Raw genomic sequence first — 16469 nt, forward strand, 5'->3', positions numbered from 1 at the left:
AAATTCAAGCTCAAGTTCAAGATCAAGAACGAAGACAAATATCAAAAGGTTCGAGATCAAATTACTTGTTCATATTTATTGTTCGTCATAACCATACAAGTGTTCGTGACGAATAATTCAAATCCAAATTTGAAGACGAAGATTCAAGATCAAGCTATTCAAGCCCTTGACTCTAAATCAAATTCAAATTCAAGTTCAATGTGTTTCATATTATTTGAAGAATCAGAGGATTATTATAGAGATTGTAACCGCATTACATTTTGAAATCAAATATTACACTTTGTTACTCCAATTTTCCGGTCTTGATTATTTATTTTTCTCGGCTCGAAAAATTTGTTGTTTACAGTGAGATTTCACTGGATATCTTGTTGTTATCGTCTTAATGTTACATGTAGTTTGTTATAAAAATGGTGATGTCCGAACTAAATTAGTTTAATCGCACCTTAACTATTCTGTTGTATACTTACTTGACACCAACATCAATATAAGTAACTTTGTTACCAAGGCTTACTCCCTTTGTACTAATTTGTATTGTTAATTTTGTTATTCTAACAGTCTTGTAGATTAGAGTTGTGCAATAAATTTACATCTAATACATATGTTGTTTTCAAATAGCAACAAAAATTGAAGGAGAAGAAACTACAATAGTAATATTACGAGGAAAAAAATCCAAAATTGGAAATGGGGAAAAGATAAGAAGTCAAATCCAGATGTGTTAACTTCGTGCTTTGTGCCTCTGTCCATCGAGACTTAGACAGATGAAAACAAATCGCTAACTTTGTGCAAGTCGACTAAAGATAGAACCTTGTTAACACTTTTTCATTGAAATAACAAATATAGAGATGAACTTTTGCAAGTACTCTAAGAAGGAAAAGAACATTACACCATTCATAAATATTCAGTCCTATAACAAAACAAAATTGCTGCATCATGGATAGAAGATGGCCAAAAAACACAAATCCTTCTAACTATACACAAATAGCTTACTCTTCCAGACTACCTTTCGCCCTCACGTGTACAAAATTTTATGAAACAATTTCCTGACACTGAGAATAATGAAAGGAATACGCGTATGGAATGGCAGTGTGAAACATAGCAAGCTAAAGAATTCTGTCTTCTGTTGTCCTCACTTTTTTGACAACTATTGGTGCAATTGGCAGTAGCAATCTTGCCTGCAATCGAGGACTGCTTCATGGCAAAGGCACCAGTATTCTTTGTATGGAATAGACACCCATGGCAGCGTAGGAGGAAGACCAATCTTTGGAGCAGATGGAGTTCTATATAATGGGCAAGTAAACAGAAGTGAGAAAGCCAGCAAGATTAAGAGTGTATTTGGTATCACGGAAGTCATTTTCCAAAGAGAACACTTCCTAAGAAATGCTTTCCGGCGTTTAATAATAATAAGTATTAGTTGAAGCAAGTGAGATGAAGTAGGAAAACTGACTTCTACCCGTAAGTGAGAAGTCATCTTCCTTCTGACGGGACCTGGAAGAACATTTTCTCATAACTGAACACTAGAAAATGACTTCCTCGCGGAAAACATTTTTCTAAAAAAAGACTTCCGTCAAACCAAACACATCCCAAGAATTTGTTAAAAGGTGTAAGAGAAGATCTATTGAAGACAAGTTGAAACACCTTTTCCCTGTCAGAACTCCATAAGCTGACAATGCAATAGAAGATCTAGATACATCTGAAAAAACATTTCTATAGTGTGGCCAAACTACTTGTCCTGCATCATATTTTCAGAGTTAGCAAACACAATAAACACACTTGAAAAAATAATAAACAAGAAGCAAACATGTTGTAGAACCATGAGCAAGGAAGATAAAAGTATGATATGCTGGGAACAGATAGAAGCTAGTTCTAGTTTCCAGCTTGTCTCACTGACATGGTAAAATGGTGCAACAGTTATGTGAAAACTTGTCATGTATATTATTCTGTCGGTTTTGTCACGGGTGTCATTAAAGTGGTAATAGAAAAGTTTCATTATTTGGAAAGGGGAGATGTGTCACTATGGGAGCAACAATAAACATCCTGTCAAATTTAAAGTGAAGAGCTCTTGCTCAATCAATTGTTGAAGAAAATGTTTGCTCCCGGAATTGTATGTACCAACTACATGAACGAGATACTATCACAAAAAGGTGTGGATGTTGTGGAATTATCTTTGAAAAGTTGGATTTGCAGTAAAAAGGATCAAATCACGTAAAGGATAGCTCCTATCCAATAAAACAAACTCTAGAAGCAATAAATATGTTATCCTTCAACTCCTTAATCTCAAAATCTTAAGAATTAAATAGTAATGCTCAGGTACTTACTTAAGCTCAAAAAATTGCTGTGAAGAAATGAAACCAGAACTGCTGATTTACAGCGGTGAGGATTCTCAGATCCTGATGCAGTCTTATCAGCAGATTCAACCTCTGCTGAATTAGTGGCATTTCCCTGACACAAAACAATCTCAAACCATAATCCACTAGGAAATCGTTTCCTCCTCATGACCCAAAAGAAAATCTCAATATAAGGTGTGGCATGAATTATAGATATGCCAAACTGAATGGCTATGCAAACAAAGCTAATGGTTGTCTTCATAATGGTGAAGAAAATATAGAACAATGAAGTGGTCGGGAGCAGAAGTAAAAGTGGAGTAAATAGGAGAGACCCAACAACATGTTGTTCCACACTGAATGCATAGCTATCTAGTCTCTGACGAAGAGGATTCCACTTCCTACCCCTGCAATTTAAGGAGGCAAACTGTTAGTGGTTTTAAGCAACCACCACAACAGAAGCATATTGGTAACTAAACAAAGACAAAAGGGATCTATAAAAAGCAGAGACCTAACAACATGCTTGATGCTGGTTTGGCAAGAAAATGATATAGTGACTTTGTGAAAATAGTTCAGTTAGGCAGTCCTTTCCAGTTAAAAAACAAGCAATGTTATAGTAGATGTCCATGAAGAAGTTGTTTGGTGAACACAATTTGGCAAAAGCAACCATGGGGAGAAAAATTGAAGACACAAGTAAATATAATAGAAAGCATAGACTAAATAGGCACTCAAAAAAGAACATTTGGTTCATAGAAGTTAAAGAATGATTATTACCAGAACATAGACAGGGAGGTTAGGTTTTTTTGGTTAGTCATCTTTCTTTTCAGCTGCTAAACGCCCCACAGGATCAGATGAATAACCAAATTAAATGTGAAGCTATTGCACTCCCCTTTTGATAACCACACCCCTCTTCTATATTGATAGACAATATTAACCTTGCGAAAATTCACTTCCCTCTCTTACCTCATTTTCCTCCTCAAGGAATGACCCTAACACATAGATCACACCTTATTTTCCCCATCTTGATCTTCCCCATCACCCTTTTTTCTGTTCCTTATTTTCCTGCAGTTCCTGCTTTAGCAAATGGTGGAGTTTTCCGATCTGTTGTTCAGCAGAAAATAGTCCCTACTCCATGGTTAAAGATCCTTTCTTTTTAAGTTTAAAAAGAGGAGAACTGGTTTAACTTACACTTCACTAAAATATGATGAAAGAACTCTTTTAGCTTTTAGAGTGTTTGGATTGAAAGGTCATAGGAAACACTTGGTGTTGAGTGATGAAGCTTAAATGTTTACCTCCTATTTCCAATGTTATTAAGTAGCCTACAAGAATGAATCAATTTCTGTTGTATGTCAAAAAGAAAAAAGGACTATATTTTTGGTTGCTATGTCTAAACCACTTAGTGACCTCAACAGGCTAAAAGTTGACTAACCCTAGATAATTGATCAAATAACAGTCCACAAGATACTTTAGAGTGCAGATAGCATTATAGGGAAAATACCTGAAAAGTCGCCATAAAGCATCTACTGCCTGTATTTGCCACGAATAAAACAGTGTAAGCAACCACTGAAGAGTAGAAACATGTGTAGTTGCTAGTGAAATTGTGTCGATGATCAGCGCAGCTGCTGCTGTCAGACCAAACAATGAACCAAATACAGCTACTACTTTTATGAGATGAATCAAGAAGAAACCCAATAACCACCAAAGGGTAGACCAAATTTGAATAGCAATCAGGGAAATCGTCCCAAGAACTCCGGCTAGTTCAGTGTTCAACTTGAATCCCGCTGGGTTTCCCATAAGCCACACACAACCAGTACGCAGAAGATAGTTAGTGGCATTTTCAGAAAAACTTGAAACCCACACACAAACTGCTCTAGCTTGAGACCACAATATGATGCCAAGAAAGTTCCCCAGAAGTAGATCAACTACAAGGCTTGCCCACATGGAATGTTTGTGAAATGCCGCTTTCTCAGCATACTCCACACAGGATTGAGACCTAAAATACAAGTCCTCTTAGTGCAGAAATTATAATAAGAAAGCTTAACAGAAAACATAGTATACACACATAGCAATCGATTGCACCAGGTTCATTATATGAATCCCCTGCATTCATTTTGCTCTATCCAGAATACACAGAACACACATAGCAGGATGAGTTCAGAGAATAAACTTATCGGAGAAAGTTTACCTGAGACCATAATCTTTGAGAATAACCGGCCAATAGAGGAGCTGGCAGCATCGAATTTCCATATTTTTGCATGTATTGGAGAATACCTTCTCCAATGCAGCATAGATATACGAGTGGGACACATGGATCAAGCAGGCATGGAAGAACTGAAGGATGACGTAGAAGATAGTTGAGAATGATGCAAGCAATACAGCAAGCAGTTGCCATGTCAAAATAGAAAACCTAGCAAGACATTGGATAGCAATTAGAAATAGCAGAGAAACAAATGGAGCAGCAGAAAATCGAAGCATGTCAAAGTTTAAAAGATATACATGCAAAAGAAATGGAAGGGAGCCCTGGATCTTTTGGCGGAATTATTTGCTTCTGTAAAGACTTTAGCGGCATTAGCAGTGTTGATAGATAGAATTACAGCATCCTGTTTTTCAGATAATTGAAAGCAAAGAGGTTAAGAATCAGTACTCAGTGCACGTAAGATTAAATTTCATAATTGTTATACCAAGTCAAGATATGGCTGCTTCCTGTTAAGATCCTTAACCCATTCAGGCTTCTTGCAATGGTTTGTCACTTGCTCAGATGAACTCTTGAAACCCAATGAGTAATGGTGGCCACCAAACACAGGAATTCCATAAAACACTACCTGAGTTTATTTTGAGGAAAAATAGAACAATAAGGAACTGCAAGACAAAGTCAAGGAAATCTAAGGATGTCGTATGGGTGATTATGACTTACATACGTGGACATCTAATTGGAATATGGCTTCTCCATTCCTATGTATATGATGCACTTTTGGTATTAACTCTACTTTTCTGCTAACAGCTTGAGAATTATCACATACAATCTGTGCCCAAATGTTATCCTTTAAAGAGAATGCCCTACACTGCTCTAGTATCGCATCCAATTTGTGACATCCACATCTCCATCTTCCACGTTTCCCTTCAGGTGCATGTTGTTCAGCACACACACATGTCCTCTTACTAGTAGAGTTGATATGTTTTTTCCCTTTGCCTCTGACCAATAGCAACTGCCCATTGCTTCTGAAATCTGCTGCATAATAACCTAGCAGAGATAACTTGCTTTTGTCTTGTAGAAGCATAGGCGTCTTTCTGTTTATGCCTTGAAGAACCCTCTAATAAAATGAGACGGAAATCATATAACAAATTAGACAAAAATAATTGCAACAAACTTGTAAAAGAATAAAAATCAGTTTTCATAAAATATATATAGCGCACATGTGAAGAAATATAACATAGTTATCTGTACAAATGAATCAAATCCATGAACTAGCATGAGATAGTAACACGGTATAAGTAACAAGAATGTGATATCCTATAATTCTGGACAAAACTATAATCGGCGGAGGGTTATCACCCACTAAAGCCACTTACACAGTACATATTTTAGTGGGTGTATCATTGATCCCAGACATAACCAAATCCAAGTTGATTCTTAACTTATGTTCAATAATTATGATCAAGACTTTTCTCATCAAATTAAAACCAGAAGAAACTTGTTTAGATCGACCATATTGATCCATTTGCTTGAGTTTTTTAAATATCCTTAAATTAAATGCATTTACTTCAGTACCTAAGCTTTATGTGTGTGAAGGGGAGAATAGTATTTTACTCAAAGCACCATACCAAAGAATGTTACCACATTTTCATTGGTTATTTCTCAGCTTGAATGTAGCTTATACTTGGAACAAGGAGGAAGTTCCAATTAACCACCCTCATATTAGTCGCATGTCCTCATACCAGCTATTTATGCAGATTCCTCAAATAAAGCCAATAAAGCTTCATTAGTCCCAAAGTTTCCTAATTTTTTCTGTTGTCAACCATAGCAATCAACTAAAAATTAATTCATCACAACTTTGACTCTATAGATGCCGAACATTATCTATTTTTTTATAAAAAGAGGAGGAAAATTTCATTACCAAGTCCATCTCCATAAAATGGTGTCAAACACTGAAATAAGAGAGGGAAAGAAGCTCAAGCTTTACCCACTTCACCTTACCACATTTAAACATTAACCAGTTCACCATGTTTCATCTTTTTCATATTTGAAGATAATCACATCACCCTTTATTTCACCATTTTCATATTTTGTCATTAACCAGCTCACCATTTTTCACCATAATCACAACAAACTTTTTGAGTAAGATAACATTCATTATTATAACAAACTTGAAAACACAAACTTAGATACTCAATTCACATCCCAACAAACTTGAAAACACAAACTTGGATACTGAATTCTCATCAATCCAGATTGTGAAATTTGAACATCAACCCAGCTCACCAATGTTTCATCTATTTCACATTTTGAGATTAACCCAATTCACATTAAGGCATTTTTCAACTTTTCTCACAACAAACAAGCAAAAACACTAAATCACATAAAACCCAAATTGTAAAATTATGAATCTTTGAAGGGTTATTCATGGAATTTTACCTCAAGATTCATATGGGTCGTCATGGAAAGAAGTGCAAACTCATCGCAAGCGAAAGCCACAACAATGTCGAAAGAAGCATCAGATGAAGAGATAAACCAACCAAACAAGAAAGCATAGGAATGCAAATTACTCAATTGATTTAAACAAGACAAATGGGTTGGCCACCAAAGCCTGCACTTTCTATTGGTTCTTCTCATTTTTTTTTCACCCAATTTGTCTATTCATTTCTACTTTTGATTGAACAATTTGACCATTTGGGTGTCTAAATCTTCCATTTTTGTGGCTTTTTTGAGGGTTAATTACAGATCTTTGGGGGATTTTGGAGCTCTGGAAGAAGAAGAATTACAGATCGAAACAATGGAGAGATTCGCTTTGGAAGTTGCGAGCAGTAGGGAAGTAAAGTGGAAGAATGTTTCTCTCTTGGTTATATCTCTCTTTTCTATTTTTTCCCTTTTTTATTCCTTTATATTTATTTTCTAACAAAAATATGCGTTCGAGCCGTGAGAATGAACAAGTACTGGGAAGAGATTATTCAATATGACATAATGCAACTTTATTTTATCGAGGATAAGATTTTGGACATCTCGTATTAAGGCAAAAGAGTAATAGGAGTAGAGTATTGTTGTGTAGAGGTATAATTCCCTTATAGGTCTTGTCATATATTGTTGTTATTTTCTCTCTTATGCTTTCATCATCATTTTCTTTTTCTTTTTTCTTGAGTCGAGTGTTTTTCGAAAACAGTCTCTCTACTTTCACGACGTAATGATAAGATATGCGTACACTATATCTTTTCCAGATCCCACTTTATGGACTTTTACTGGATATGTTGTTGTTTGAGTCACGAGAATGAAGAACTTGATGTCAATCTATTATACGTATTACTCTACATGTTAATTATGAACCCGTTTGGATGGACTTTAAGTTGGAACCAACTTAAAGCCTCTTTTTTGCTTTTGAACGTATTTGTCTAAGGCTAACTTTAAGACATAAAGTTCTTAAAATTAGATAAAAATGAAAAGTTAGGATTCTTAATTTTTTTTTCTAAATGCTTAAAGTCATTTTCTTTGACCATAGAAATTACTTTTATATCCCTTATATTTTAACTAAATTCCCAAACTACCTTTTTATTCTTTTAACCCTAAAATTCATATCATTTTCCTCATTTAAGCACTTTTATCCAAACACTCAATTGCTTGTTTATAAAAATAACTTTCAGCACTTCAAAGTTCTAAAAACACTTCATACATAAAAGATATTTTTTTAAGCCCATCCAAACGGGCTCTATATTTTCTTAGTTGAGTGACTTATATTACTAATTTAAATTACATTTCATAAAATTTATAAGATATGTTTAATCAATAAGATGGGAAATTATACTTTTAAAAAAAATATTGAAGTGCAAATTGCATTTGACAACCTATTCATATTTGAAGATGTGATTTTTATCTCTTATTTGAGAAAAAAAAATGTGATTTTTAAAGTTCCATTAATTGTATGTTAAGCCACATTTGAGAACAAAGAATGGCAAGTCACATTGTATAGTTACAATCACATTTAAATTAAAAGGTGCACAAATCAATTTATTGAATATAAAATATCCCTAACCAAAAATATAAGGATCAAAATTATAATATATTGATATTATAGGGACTAAAAGTATTAATCTTAAACTTTTGATAAAAAATCGTTTTTTCCTCTTCTGCACATTAGTAGTGGCCTTTTTTTCTCCTCTCGTCCCTTTTACTCCGCCGCCGCCTTCATAAGCTCCGCCACTGTATTTCTTCCGCCGCCGTAAGCTCCGCCGTTGTATTTCACTGAGGTAAAACAGGAATATAGTTATTAATGGCGCATAGATTGCTTAGAGATGCAGAAGCAGATGGATGGGAACGATCTGATTTTCCGATTATATGTGAGTCTTGTCTCGGCGATAGTCCTTATGTGCGGATGGTAATATTTTTGAACTTTTTTTCTTTGATTTTTTGAATAATTTTATGATTTGGTGTTTATTTTTGTTTTCATTTATGAATAGAATTAGGGTTTGTTTGTTATATTTATGGTGTTTTTGAACTAGAATTGAGGGGTTTTGTGTTTATAGGATTCATTTTCTGCCAATTTTTCTCCTAGTTGATTGAGCTTTTTCCACCCAAATTAGTTAATTTTGGTTTTAAAAGGTCACACCTTTTTGTTATTTGAATTTCCCCTCCTATGTATAGGAACATGTTTATGGTATTTATACCAACAGATTAAAAGTAACAGCGTGCTAGCAGAGAGAACACAAGCATGAAGTTGGACATAATTTGAGACCTTTGGATCTTGCTACGTTCTTGTTAACTGTTTTGGCAAGGTGGCAAAAAGATTAAAGAGAAAAAGCCTCACTTTGGTTAACACAAACTAATGTTTGAAAAAGAAGTTGATGAATTTATGCTTATTATCACGTAGAAATTATACTTCCATATTAGGTGGATAGTGGTATGCCCTTCTACCCTTCTTGACGTAATACTAGACTTGGTCTACAAGTCAGGATTCGAACTTTTGACGTGCACCCACCATACATCGTACGTACCAACTTGAGGAAGTCATCCGTCTTAACTTTAGGTGAATATAGTCGGAGGTGGATCCAGGATTTAAACCAAATGGGTTCAATCTTTATGCCTCATCACTGAACCATAGCACTCCTGCAATTATGGGTTTAGAACTTAATATTTGCTGAACTGTTTAAAAATTGAATTCGTTGAGTCTATGCATTGGCCCTGCAGCCCCTGTATATAACACTCTTACATTGATCAAATATCCAAACATTTGTTTCTGTATCGTGGGGTTGGTATCTCAGGAATCAGGAAAGTAGATAATCATCTGTATCTCAGCATTCAGGATTTGCATTACTTGGTAAAAACTAAAATAAACAGGGCTGCTTTATTCAAATTAGGAGCTAAAAGGTGTAGTTTTGTTTTTCTAAGGAATCAAACTTCAAAGGTCAGAGGCGCCATTCTTTTATATCCGATACGCCTCATGGCCTCAGTTTCTTACTGAAATAATTATGATGTGTGATGGATCTGGCTGCTCATTATAATGAAGATAACAAGTTAAGTATTTTCCTTGAGTCACTGGGAAAGAATAAGGTGTCTTTTTTCAATAAAGGAAAAGGCTGTAAGCCTATTAGGCCTATTAGTCTCTTTCTAGTCCTTGTTTACTGATGATTGATTAGGTTATACACTTGTTTGCATCACACTCTTAACAAAGTAAATTCTATATTCATTTTACATGTCGTTAACTAAGGACAACTTCCCTAAATACAAGCTGTATCCTGCTTTATTGCCCCTACTAGCCATTCCTATTGTCAAAATGTCAGTTTTCTTCATTCAAGGCAAAGAGATTGATCTGAGATCTATGACGTGGTCAAGTTACATTTATTTTTCCATGCTCAAATATTGAACATTTTGATCTTGTCGTTGTTCCTTTCAGACGAAAGCAGATTATGACAAGGAGTGCAAGATATGCACACGACCCTTCACAGTGTTCAGATGGAGGCCTGGTCGGGATGCAAGATACAAAAAATCTGAGATCTGTCAGACCTGCAGCAAGTTGAAGAATGTTTGTCAAGTTTGTCTTTTGGATCTTGAGTATGGTTTGCCTGTTCAGGTCCGAGACACTGCTCTCAGTATCAATTCTAATGATGCAATTCCCAAGAGTGACGTGAATAGAGAATATTTCGCAGAGGAGCATGACCGCAGGGTATGTGAAGTTTCAACTGGAAGTCTATTAATACTTATAACATGCCTTTGTGCGCCACCTGCATAAAAAAGTCATCCCCCCCAAACCCAACCCAATTTAGAATAATACTCATCTACTACTGAGGGCATGTGCTTGTTACCATGAACAATTTTTACTTGCAACTTTCGGAGTGCAAATGTGGATTAGCTTATTCGAAAGGTTGCTGAATCATTGAGCCAAAACTTTCTTTTAGCCCAAAATTGATTTATTGGGTTTCTCCTCCTTCCTCACCTCCGAGGGAGAAGTACATAAGGAATGACATAGCTTAAGGATATACATATATATATATATATTTTATTTTTATTTTTTGATTCTGGTGATAGAAAGTTAACGTAAAAGATTCATTTCAGACAAAACTGTTGTATGTTAATCACTTTGCTTTTCTATATTCTCCTGTTGAACCTATGCTTTCTTTCTGAACAGGCAAGAGCAGGGATTGATTATGAATCTTCATATGGGAAAGTCCGTGCAAATGACACTATTTTGAAGCTCCAAAGAACAACTCCATACTACAAGAGAAATCGGGCACATGTTTGCAGTTTCTATATACGTGGTCAATGCACACGGGGTTTGGAGTGCCCTTATAGGCATGAGATGCCAGAGACTGGGGAGTTGTCACAACAAAACATCAAGGACCGTTACTATGGGTATGTACAACTGAATCTTTATCCTGTTAAATTGAATGCTTTTCTTTTTCTTAAATGGTCAACTGAATCAGCACCTCAGTAGACATCCATGTCTGGCACCCTTATCGGGTTTAGGTGACACAGGTTAAGTTCTGATGAGAAAGTGGGACTAGCGAGGTCACCCTAACTGCATGGTTTTGTTTTCTGGATTATAAGTTTATTAGACAATGCTGGAGCAATCCAATTCTTCTCATACTCAAGAAGCCAATACTGTACTGTTTACAGCTTTGAAATGTCCACCTTCGTTGTGGCTAGATTAGTGACATCTTGTTGCATATCCTCTTTCCTGAATATTAATCATCCTAGTGATCTTCATTCACTTAAAGATCTGTATTACTATCTTGTTCATATTTTTGGCTCAAGAAGTGTTGTCATTGTGTAATACGTGCAGAGTTAATGATCCTGTGGCGATGAAGCTACTTAATAAGGCAGGTGAAATGCCTTCACTGGAGCCCCCTGATGACGCGAGCATTAGAACCCTCTATGTGGGTGGTGTTGATGCAAGAATCAGTGAGCAGGACCTTAGGGACCAGTTTTACGCACATGGAGAAATCGAATCTATTAAAATGGTGTCGCAGCGTGGTTGTGCTTTTGTAACCTACACTACAAGAGAAGGTGCAGAGAAGGCGGCTGAGGAACTAGTGAACAAGCTAGTGATAAAAGGCTTGAGACTGAAGCTGCTCTGGGGGAGACCCCAAGCTCCTAAACCAGAGACCGAGCTCTCGGATGAAGTAAGGCAGCAGGCTGCAGTGACTCACAGTGGATTGTTGCCCAGAGCTGTCATATCACAACAGCAGAATCAGCTTCCCCCACCCCCAGGCACTCAGGAACAACCCCCACAACCGATGCCATACTTCAACATTCCGCCAATGCCTCAGCAGGAAAGAGCATATTATCCGTCAATGGATCCTCAAAGGATGGGTGCCGTAGTTCCATCTCAGGATGGAGCTTCTAGTTCAGCTGCAGGGTCAGGGCCTGAAAACAAGATTGGTTCCGAGAAACACCCACAAGGACAACACTATGCATATCCACCGGTGCCTCCACCTCAAGGACAATTTTACTCGCCTTACTATCCACCACCACCCTATGGGTATATGCCGCCACCACCACCGCCTCCCCATTATCAACAGTATCCCCCGCCTTTTCAAGCTGCCAGACCACCTCCCCCACCTCCTGCTGGTGAGCAAGCTGCTTATCAGCAGAAGCCTCAACCAGCAGGAGCTGCGGCACAACAACCTTAATTTTGACTGATTTGTCTTAGCTGCTTTCATCAAGAAGAATCTATGTAAACCAGTGTTTCATATTTTTATTACTGCAAAAAATTGTTACTGCGTGAGCCATTTGAATTAAGTAATTTGATTTTGTTACGATAATGCAATTTTTTTAATCATATTAGTAATTATTAGGTCTCTATTGCAGCCATCAAAAGATTATCCTAGCTGAGGGTCGATTGGAAATCACCTTTAAAGGGTTGGGGTATGGTTTGCGTACCCACTACCTTCTCCAGACCCCGCATATGGGATTATACTGTGTATGTAATTGTTGTATTAAAAGATTATGCTAGAACATGAAATTTTTCAATCTTGGTCCTATTACAATATATATCATAATTTTGATCCCTATTGATTGAGAACAAGCTAAAAGGGTTTAAAAAAGCAAGTCACGAGGCTACTAAAGTGAACCAACATGACCTGCTAAATCCCAAACATCTTTATGGTCCACACACTCCAAAATTTCACCAACTTCCAAGAAAAAAATAAAAGCTAAGAACAGAAGATATCTAACAACTAGAAATGTTTTCCTGCAATATGACAAATTATACAAGTATGGTTCATGAGAAGTTTAGCCTAGTGATCAACGAAATGAGTGCAAGGATTTAAATACTGATGGAGACAAGACAATCATTAGGTAGTTTTCTCTTATCTATCCAAGACTGTAGATAAAGTTATCTAGTACATGAGTTGGTTGGAAGATAGCAAGTATCAATGGAATAGTCGAGGTGCTCATAAGTTGAATCGATAGCCGATACTTAACAAAACTCTGAATTCTATTGTTTATAAGAAAAGAAAAAGAAACATTGGTTCACAAGAAGTTTGAATAGATTATTAGATTGAATGATCTTCCTAGCTACCACTTGTCTATGAAGATTTATTTTTTAAATTTTTTTTATAACAAAAGTAATTTTGAAGATAAAGAGTTCTGTTTTCTTTTGAATGTTGTATGGTTTATGAAAGTTTTTTTCTGTTAGGTCTTCAAGGTTCTGAAGTGAATTGGTTCCATTGCCTACAAGTTGGAGCAGCTCAAATATACCCTCTTCTCCACATTTCTTTGCTCAACAAGTGCATAGGCTAACAATTCACCCTGTAACAGTTACACGATGATGGTCCGCAGGAAAAATCTATGAACCTAAGTATGACCATGCCCCAAGCCATGTCATTATTCCTTCACAAGCTGAGAATGTGAGGCACAACAAGTGAATTAGGAGCAAGGGGAGCAATTTTTTTGGGTGTCCACATTAAGGTGGAAGCATTCCTTAACAAAGGAGACTCCATATCCAAGCTTGAATTTAAGAATGAAGGAATAGTTTTCATTGCAACACTCTGAAGTGCTCTTGTTGCTCATTATGTTAGGAACAATCTTTTCCTCCTAATTCCTATACACGTGGATCATCATAATTTCCTCCATGGAGAGAACAATCATGTAGACATCCTATCAGATTCAGTTTGTCTAGTATGAAACTCAACATGTTCATTCTTCCACAAATTCAACAGTTTTTCATCTAATCTGTCATTTGGTGCCTCAAATTCAATTCTTTTGGTTCTTCTATCCTTATAGATACTCCAAAAATGTTGCTAACATATCGTTAGGTCATGTTTGCAATGGCGACAAACCACACGCGTGTCTTGTCTACCGAATCAGCCAATGCAAGGAATATAAATATCTCATGTAACCAAACAAGAAGATATATAATAATAAAAAAACACAGTTATATTGTCTTAAAACTTAAAAGGAACAATCTTCCATAAGTTATAACAGTAGTCTTCAGCCACATTTGTTCTCTCTCCTTTTTACACTAGACATAGATAATCCACTAGCAACTAAACCATGATGACAAAAACTAACTGAAAACAAGGGCACAATTTACTAGTAACGCTGTCCAACATTGACAAGAGAAGCAAAAGCTTGAACCCGAGGCAAAACAATGCACTGACTTCACACTATATGTCCGAACCTCCCTTCTCCTACATAAAAGCACAAGAGAGTTGGTATCAAAGTTAAAAGGAAGAACAAAATACTAGATAATCTTGACAAATTAGCAGAATTGAGCATTCATAATGTGACAGAGATTAGTTGAGCGGCTTCTCCATTCCATTCCTGCAAATCTTCAAAGAAAAAACAAAGACAGATGTATAGCAGATTTCATTACCCTTGGCCTAATGATTACGCACTTCAAAGATTGAAAATATATTAACCTTGACAATCTCATAGACCTCCTATTTAGTCCCCTAAAATGAATACAGAGAAACTTTCTCAGCTTTCTATAAAATAAAATTAAAAAAAAAGGTAAAGAACCAAGTAGAAAGACAATGTGACTAGAGCATACATTATCCTCATTGTACAGCTCAAGTGCCTGTGCAGCATAACCCTTTATAACTTCAGAGGGTGTCATGGGGTGTATGGTAGTCATTGGACCATAACCAGGAAAGTCTTTAATGTCAAATCCCTATCAAAGTCCAAACAGGCTCAAAGAGTGTTTTTCCGAACAATCCGATCAGTGAACAAGAGGAAATAGTAAAAACTCACTACTTTTAAAGGATTCGACACACATTTGACGTCATTTTTGAAGAGTCCAAGCAACGTAGACGAAAGTATCATTCATACTATGTTTATCTGTACAATCTAACATTGCAATAATAATTTTTTTTTGTGATAAAAGTAATAAGAAACTTCATTGCTGGCATCAAGAAGATGCAGAATAGTACAAAAGTTAGGAAGGTGACAATACTTCATTAGCTCAAATACAAAAAAAGACTAAACTAGTACTAGGGAGCTAATAAGTTGTCGGGGGAATCTATGGGTGAAAGGTTATGCCAACTATACAGATAAAAAAGACACCTAGCACTAACATTGCAATAATATTGTATACAACTAAAGAAAAGACTTGTACTGGCTTAGAACTTACTAAAATGGAAAGAAAACAAAACTCAAAAACCATTACCTGTAGAAGGAAAAGCATGAAACTTCACACATAGGGATTAATAAATATTATAGCTCATTGGATTAGGTAATGAATTATATAACGAGTCAACACCCAATCTAACTCAATTTATACTAAGCTTAATTATTTTATTTATTCTTTTAAACTATTTTAGTACCTAATAATATTTTTTTTTCTTTATTATGACTATATATAACATATCAAATTGAAGGAAAAAATTTAAAATATTTTAACAAGATTTCTCATGAACCAATTTGGGTTATATATCAACCCAATTTTTTATGGATTGAGCTAATGAATGGGTCGGTCAATAACCAACACAAACTTAAATGGGCTGGATTTGATTTTGCCATTCCTAATATCAAATTAAAATTTGATAAGTAAAAAGGGACGAAGAAAATATTAATATAAATTATGTATATAATTAGAAGGTTGAGTTATTGCATTTGCTATCAAACAAGAAATATGTGTATATGCTTAATCAAAATTTATTGGGCGATGAATTTTGGGTACCAAATAATTAAATCGAGAAAAAAAAATATAAAGGTACTTCAATAACGCTATATAAAGGAGTGTGTTGCGGCTCATTCAGCAACAACAACTCTATTCAATAAATAAATAAATTAATTAGTTCTGAACTTTGCCGCAACTCTTTTTGCTGAATGGCCTAATATAAGATTTGTTTTGATAGTCCATTATTGAATAGTTAGCAATTACTAAAATTATTCGTCACAACTTACGAGGAATGTAATATCTTAAAAGAAATTAACTTCTTTTTATTTAAATCGTCGAAAATAATAGAATGATCAATCAAATCTTAATTCAAGCAAGTTAATAA

At 35.6% G+C, this 16469-nt stretch overlaps 2 protein-coding genes and 1 long non-coding RNA gene across 5 annotated transcripts; 1 reads left to right on the forward strand and 2 right to left on the reverse strand.

Moving 5' to 3' along the window:
- Positions 1-866: 866 nt before the first annotated feature.
- LOC129870921 (uncharacterized) lies at positions 867-7439 on the reverse strand. Of its 2 annotated transcripts, none has more exons than XM_055945798.1 (9): positions 6955-7439; positions 5240-5632; positions 5003-5143; positions 4818-4921; positions 4507-4728; positions 3820-4314; positions 2316-2728; positions 1636-1729; positions 867-1277 (listed from the first exon to the last, which is right to left on the reverse strand). In XM_055945798.1, exons 1-9 carry the CDS (start codon positions 7150-7152, stop codon positions 1142-1144), a joined length of 2196 nt encoding a protein of 731 aa, XP_055801773.1. In that variant the 5' UTR covers positions 7153-7439; the 3' UTR covers positions 867-1141. The 2 variants fall into 2 exon arrangements, with proteins under 2 accessions (XP_055801773.1, XP_055801772.1); XM_055945797.1 differs by having other exon boundaries at positions 5003-5139; positions 5236-5632.
- A 1213-nt stretch (positions 7440-8652) lies between these two features.
- Positions 8653-12785, forward strand: LOC129870394 (zinc finger CCCH domain-containing protein 49-like). Its single transcript, XM_055945167.1, has 4 exons — positions 8653-8902; positions 10418-10687; positions 11150-11373; positions 11804-12785. Exons 1-4 carry the CDS (start codon positions 8798-8800, stop codon positions 12651-12653), a joined length of 1449 nt encoding a protein of 482 aa, XP_055801142.1. The 5' UTR covers positions 8653-8797; the 3' UTR covers positions 12654-12785.
- A 1594-nt stretch (positions 12786-14379) lies between these two features.
- Positions 14380-15291, reverse strand: LOC129871170 (uncharacterized). Of its 2 annotated transcripts, XR_008762205.1 has the most exons (3): positions 15017-15291; positions 14840-14918; positions 14380-14654 (listed from the first exon to the last, which is right to left on the reverse strand). It is a non-coding gene; the product is annotated as an uncharacterized LOC129871170 (long non-coding RNA). The 2 variants fall into 2 exon arrangements; XR_008762204.1 differs by lacking the exon at positions 15017-15291 and having other exon boundaries at positions 14840-15010.
- Between the last annotated feature and the right edge of the window lie 1178 nt (positions 15292-16469).

This window comes from Solanum dulcamara, chromosome 10 (assembly GCF_947179165.1).
Source record: "Solanum dulcamara chromosome 10, daSolDulc1.2, whole genome shotgun sequence".
Classification (NCBI taxonomy): Eukaryota; Viridiplantae; Streptophyta; class Magnoliopsida; order Solanales; family Solanaceae; genus Solanum; species Solanum dulcamara.

Bases quoted from the DNA above. Each gene is read 5' to 3' on its own strand.
- LOC129870921 (XM_055945798.1), bottom strand. From the start codon at position 7,152: ATGAGAAGAACCAATAGAAAGTGCAGGCTTTGGTGGCCAACCCATTTG. The intron at 5,633-6,954 runs GTAAAATTCCAT...TCATTTTATTAG, and splicing joins CGACCCATATGAATCTTGAG to AGGGTTCTTCAAGGCATAAA. The intron at 4,315-4,506 runs GTAAACTTTCTC...CTTGTATTTTAG, and splicing joins CTCAAAGATTATGGTCTCAG to GTCTCAATCCTGTGTGGAGT.
- LOC129870394 (XM_055945167.1), top strand. From the start codon at position 8,798: ATGGCGCATAGATTGCTTAGAGATGCAGAAGCAGATGGATGGGAACGA. The intron at 8,903-10,417 runs GTAATATTTTTG...TGTTCCTTTCAG, and splicing joins ATAGTCCTTATGTGCGGATG to ACGAAAGCAGATTATGACAA. The intron at 10,688-11,149 runs GTATGTGAAGTT...CTTTCTGAACAG, and splicing joins CAGAGGAGCATGACCGCAGG to GCAAGAGCAGGGATTGATTA.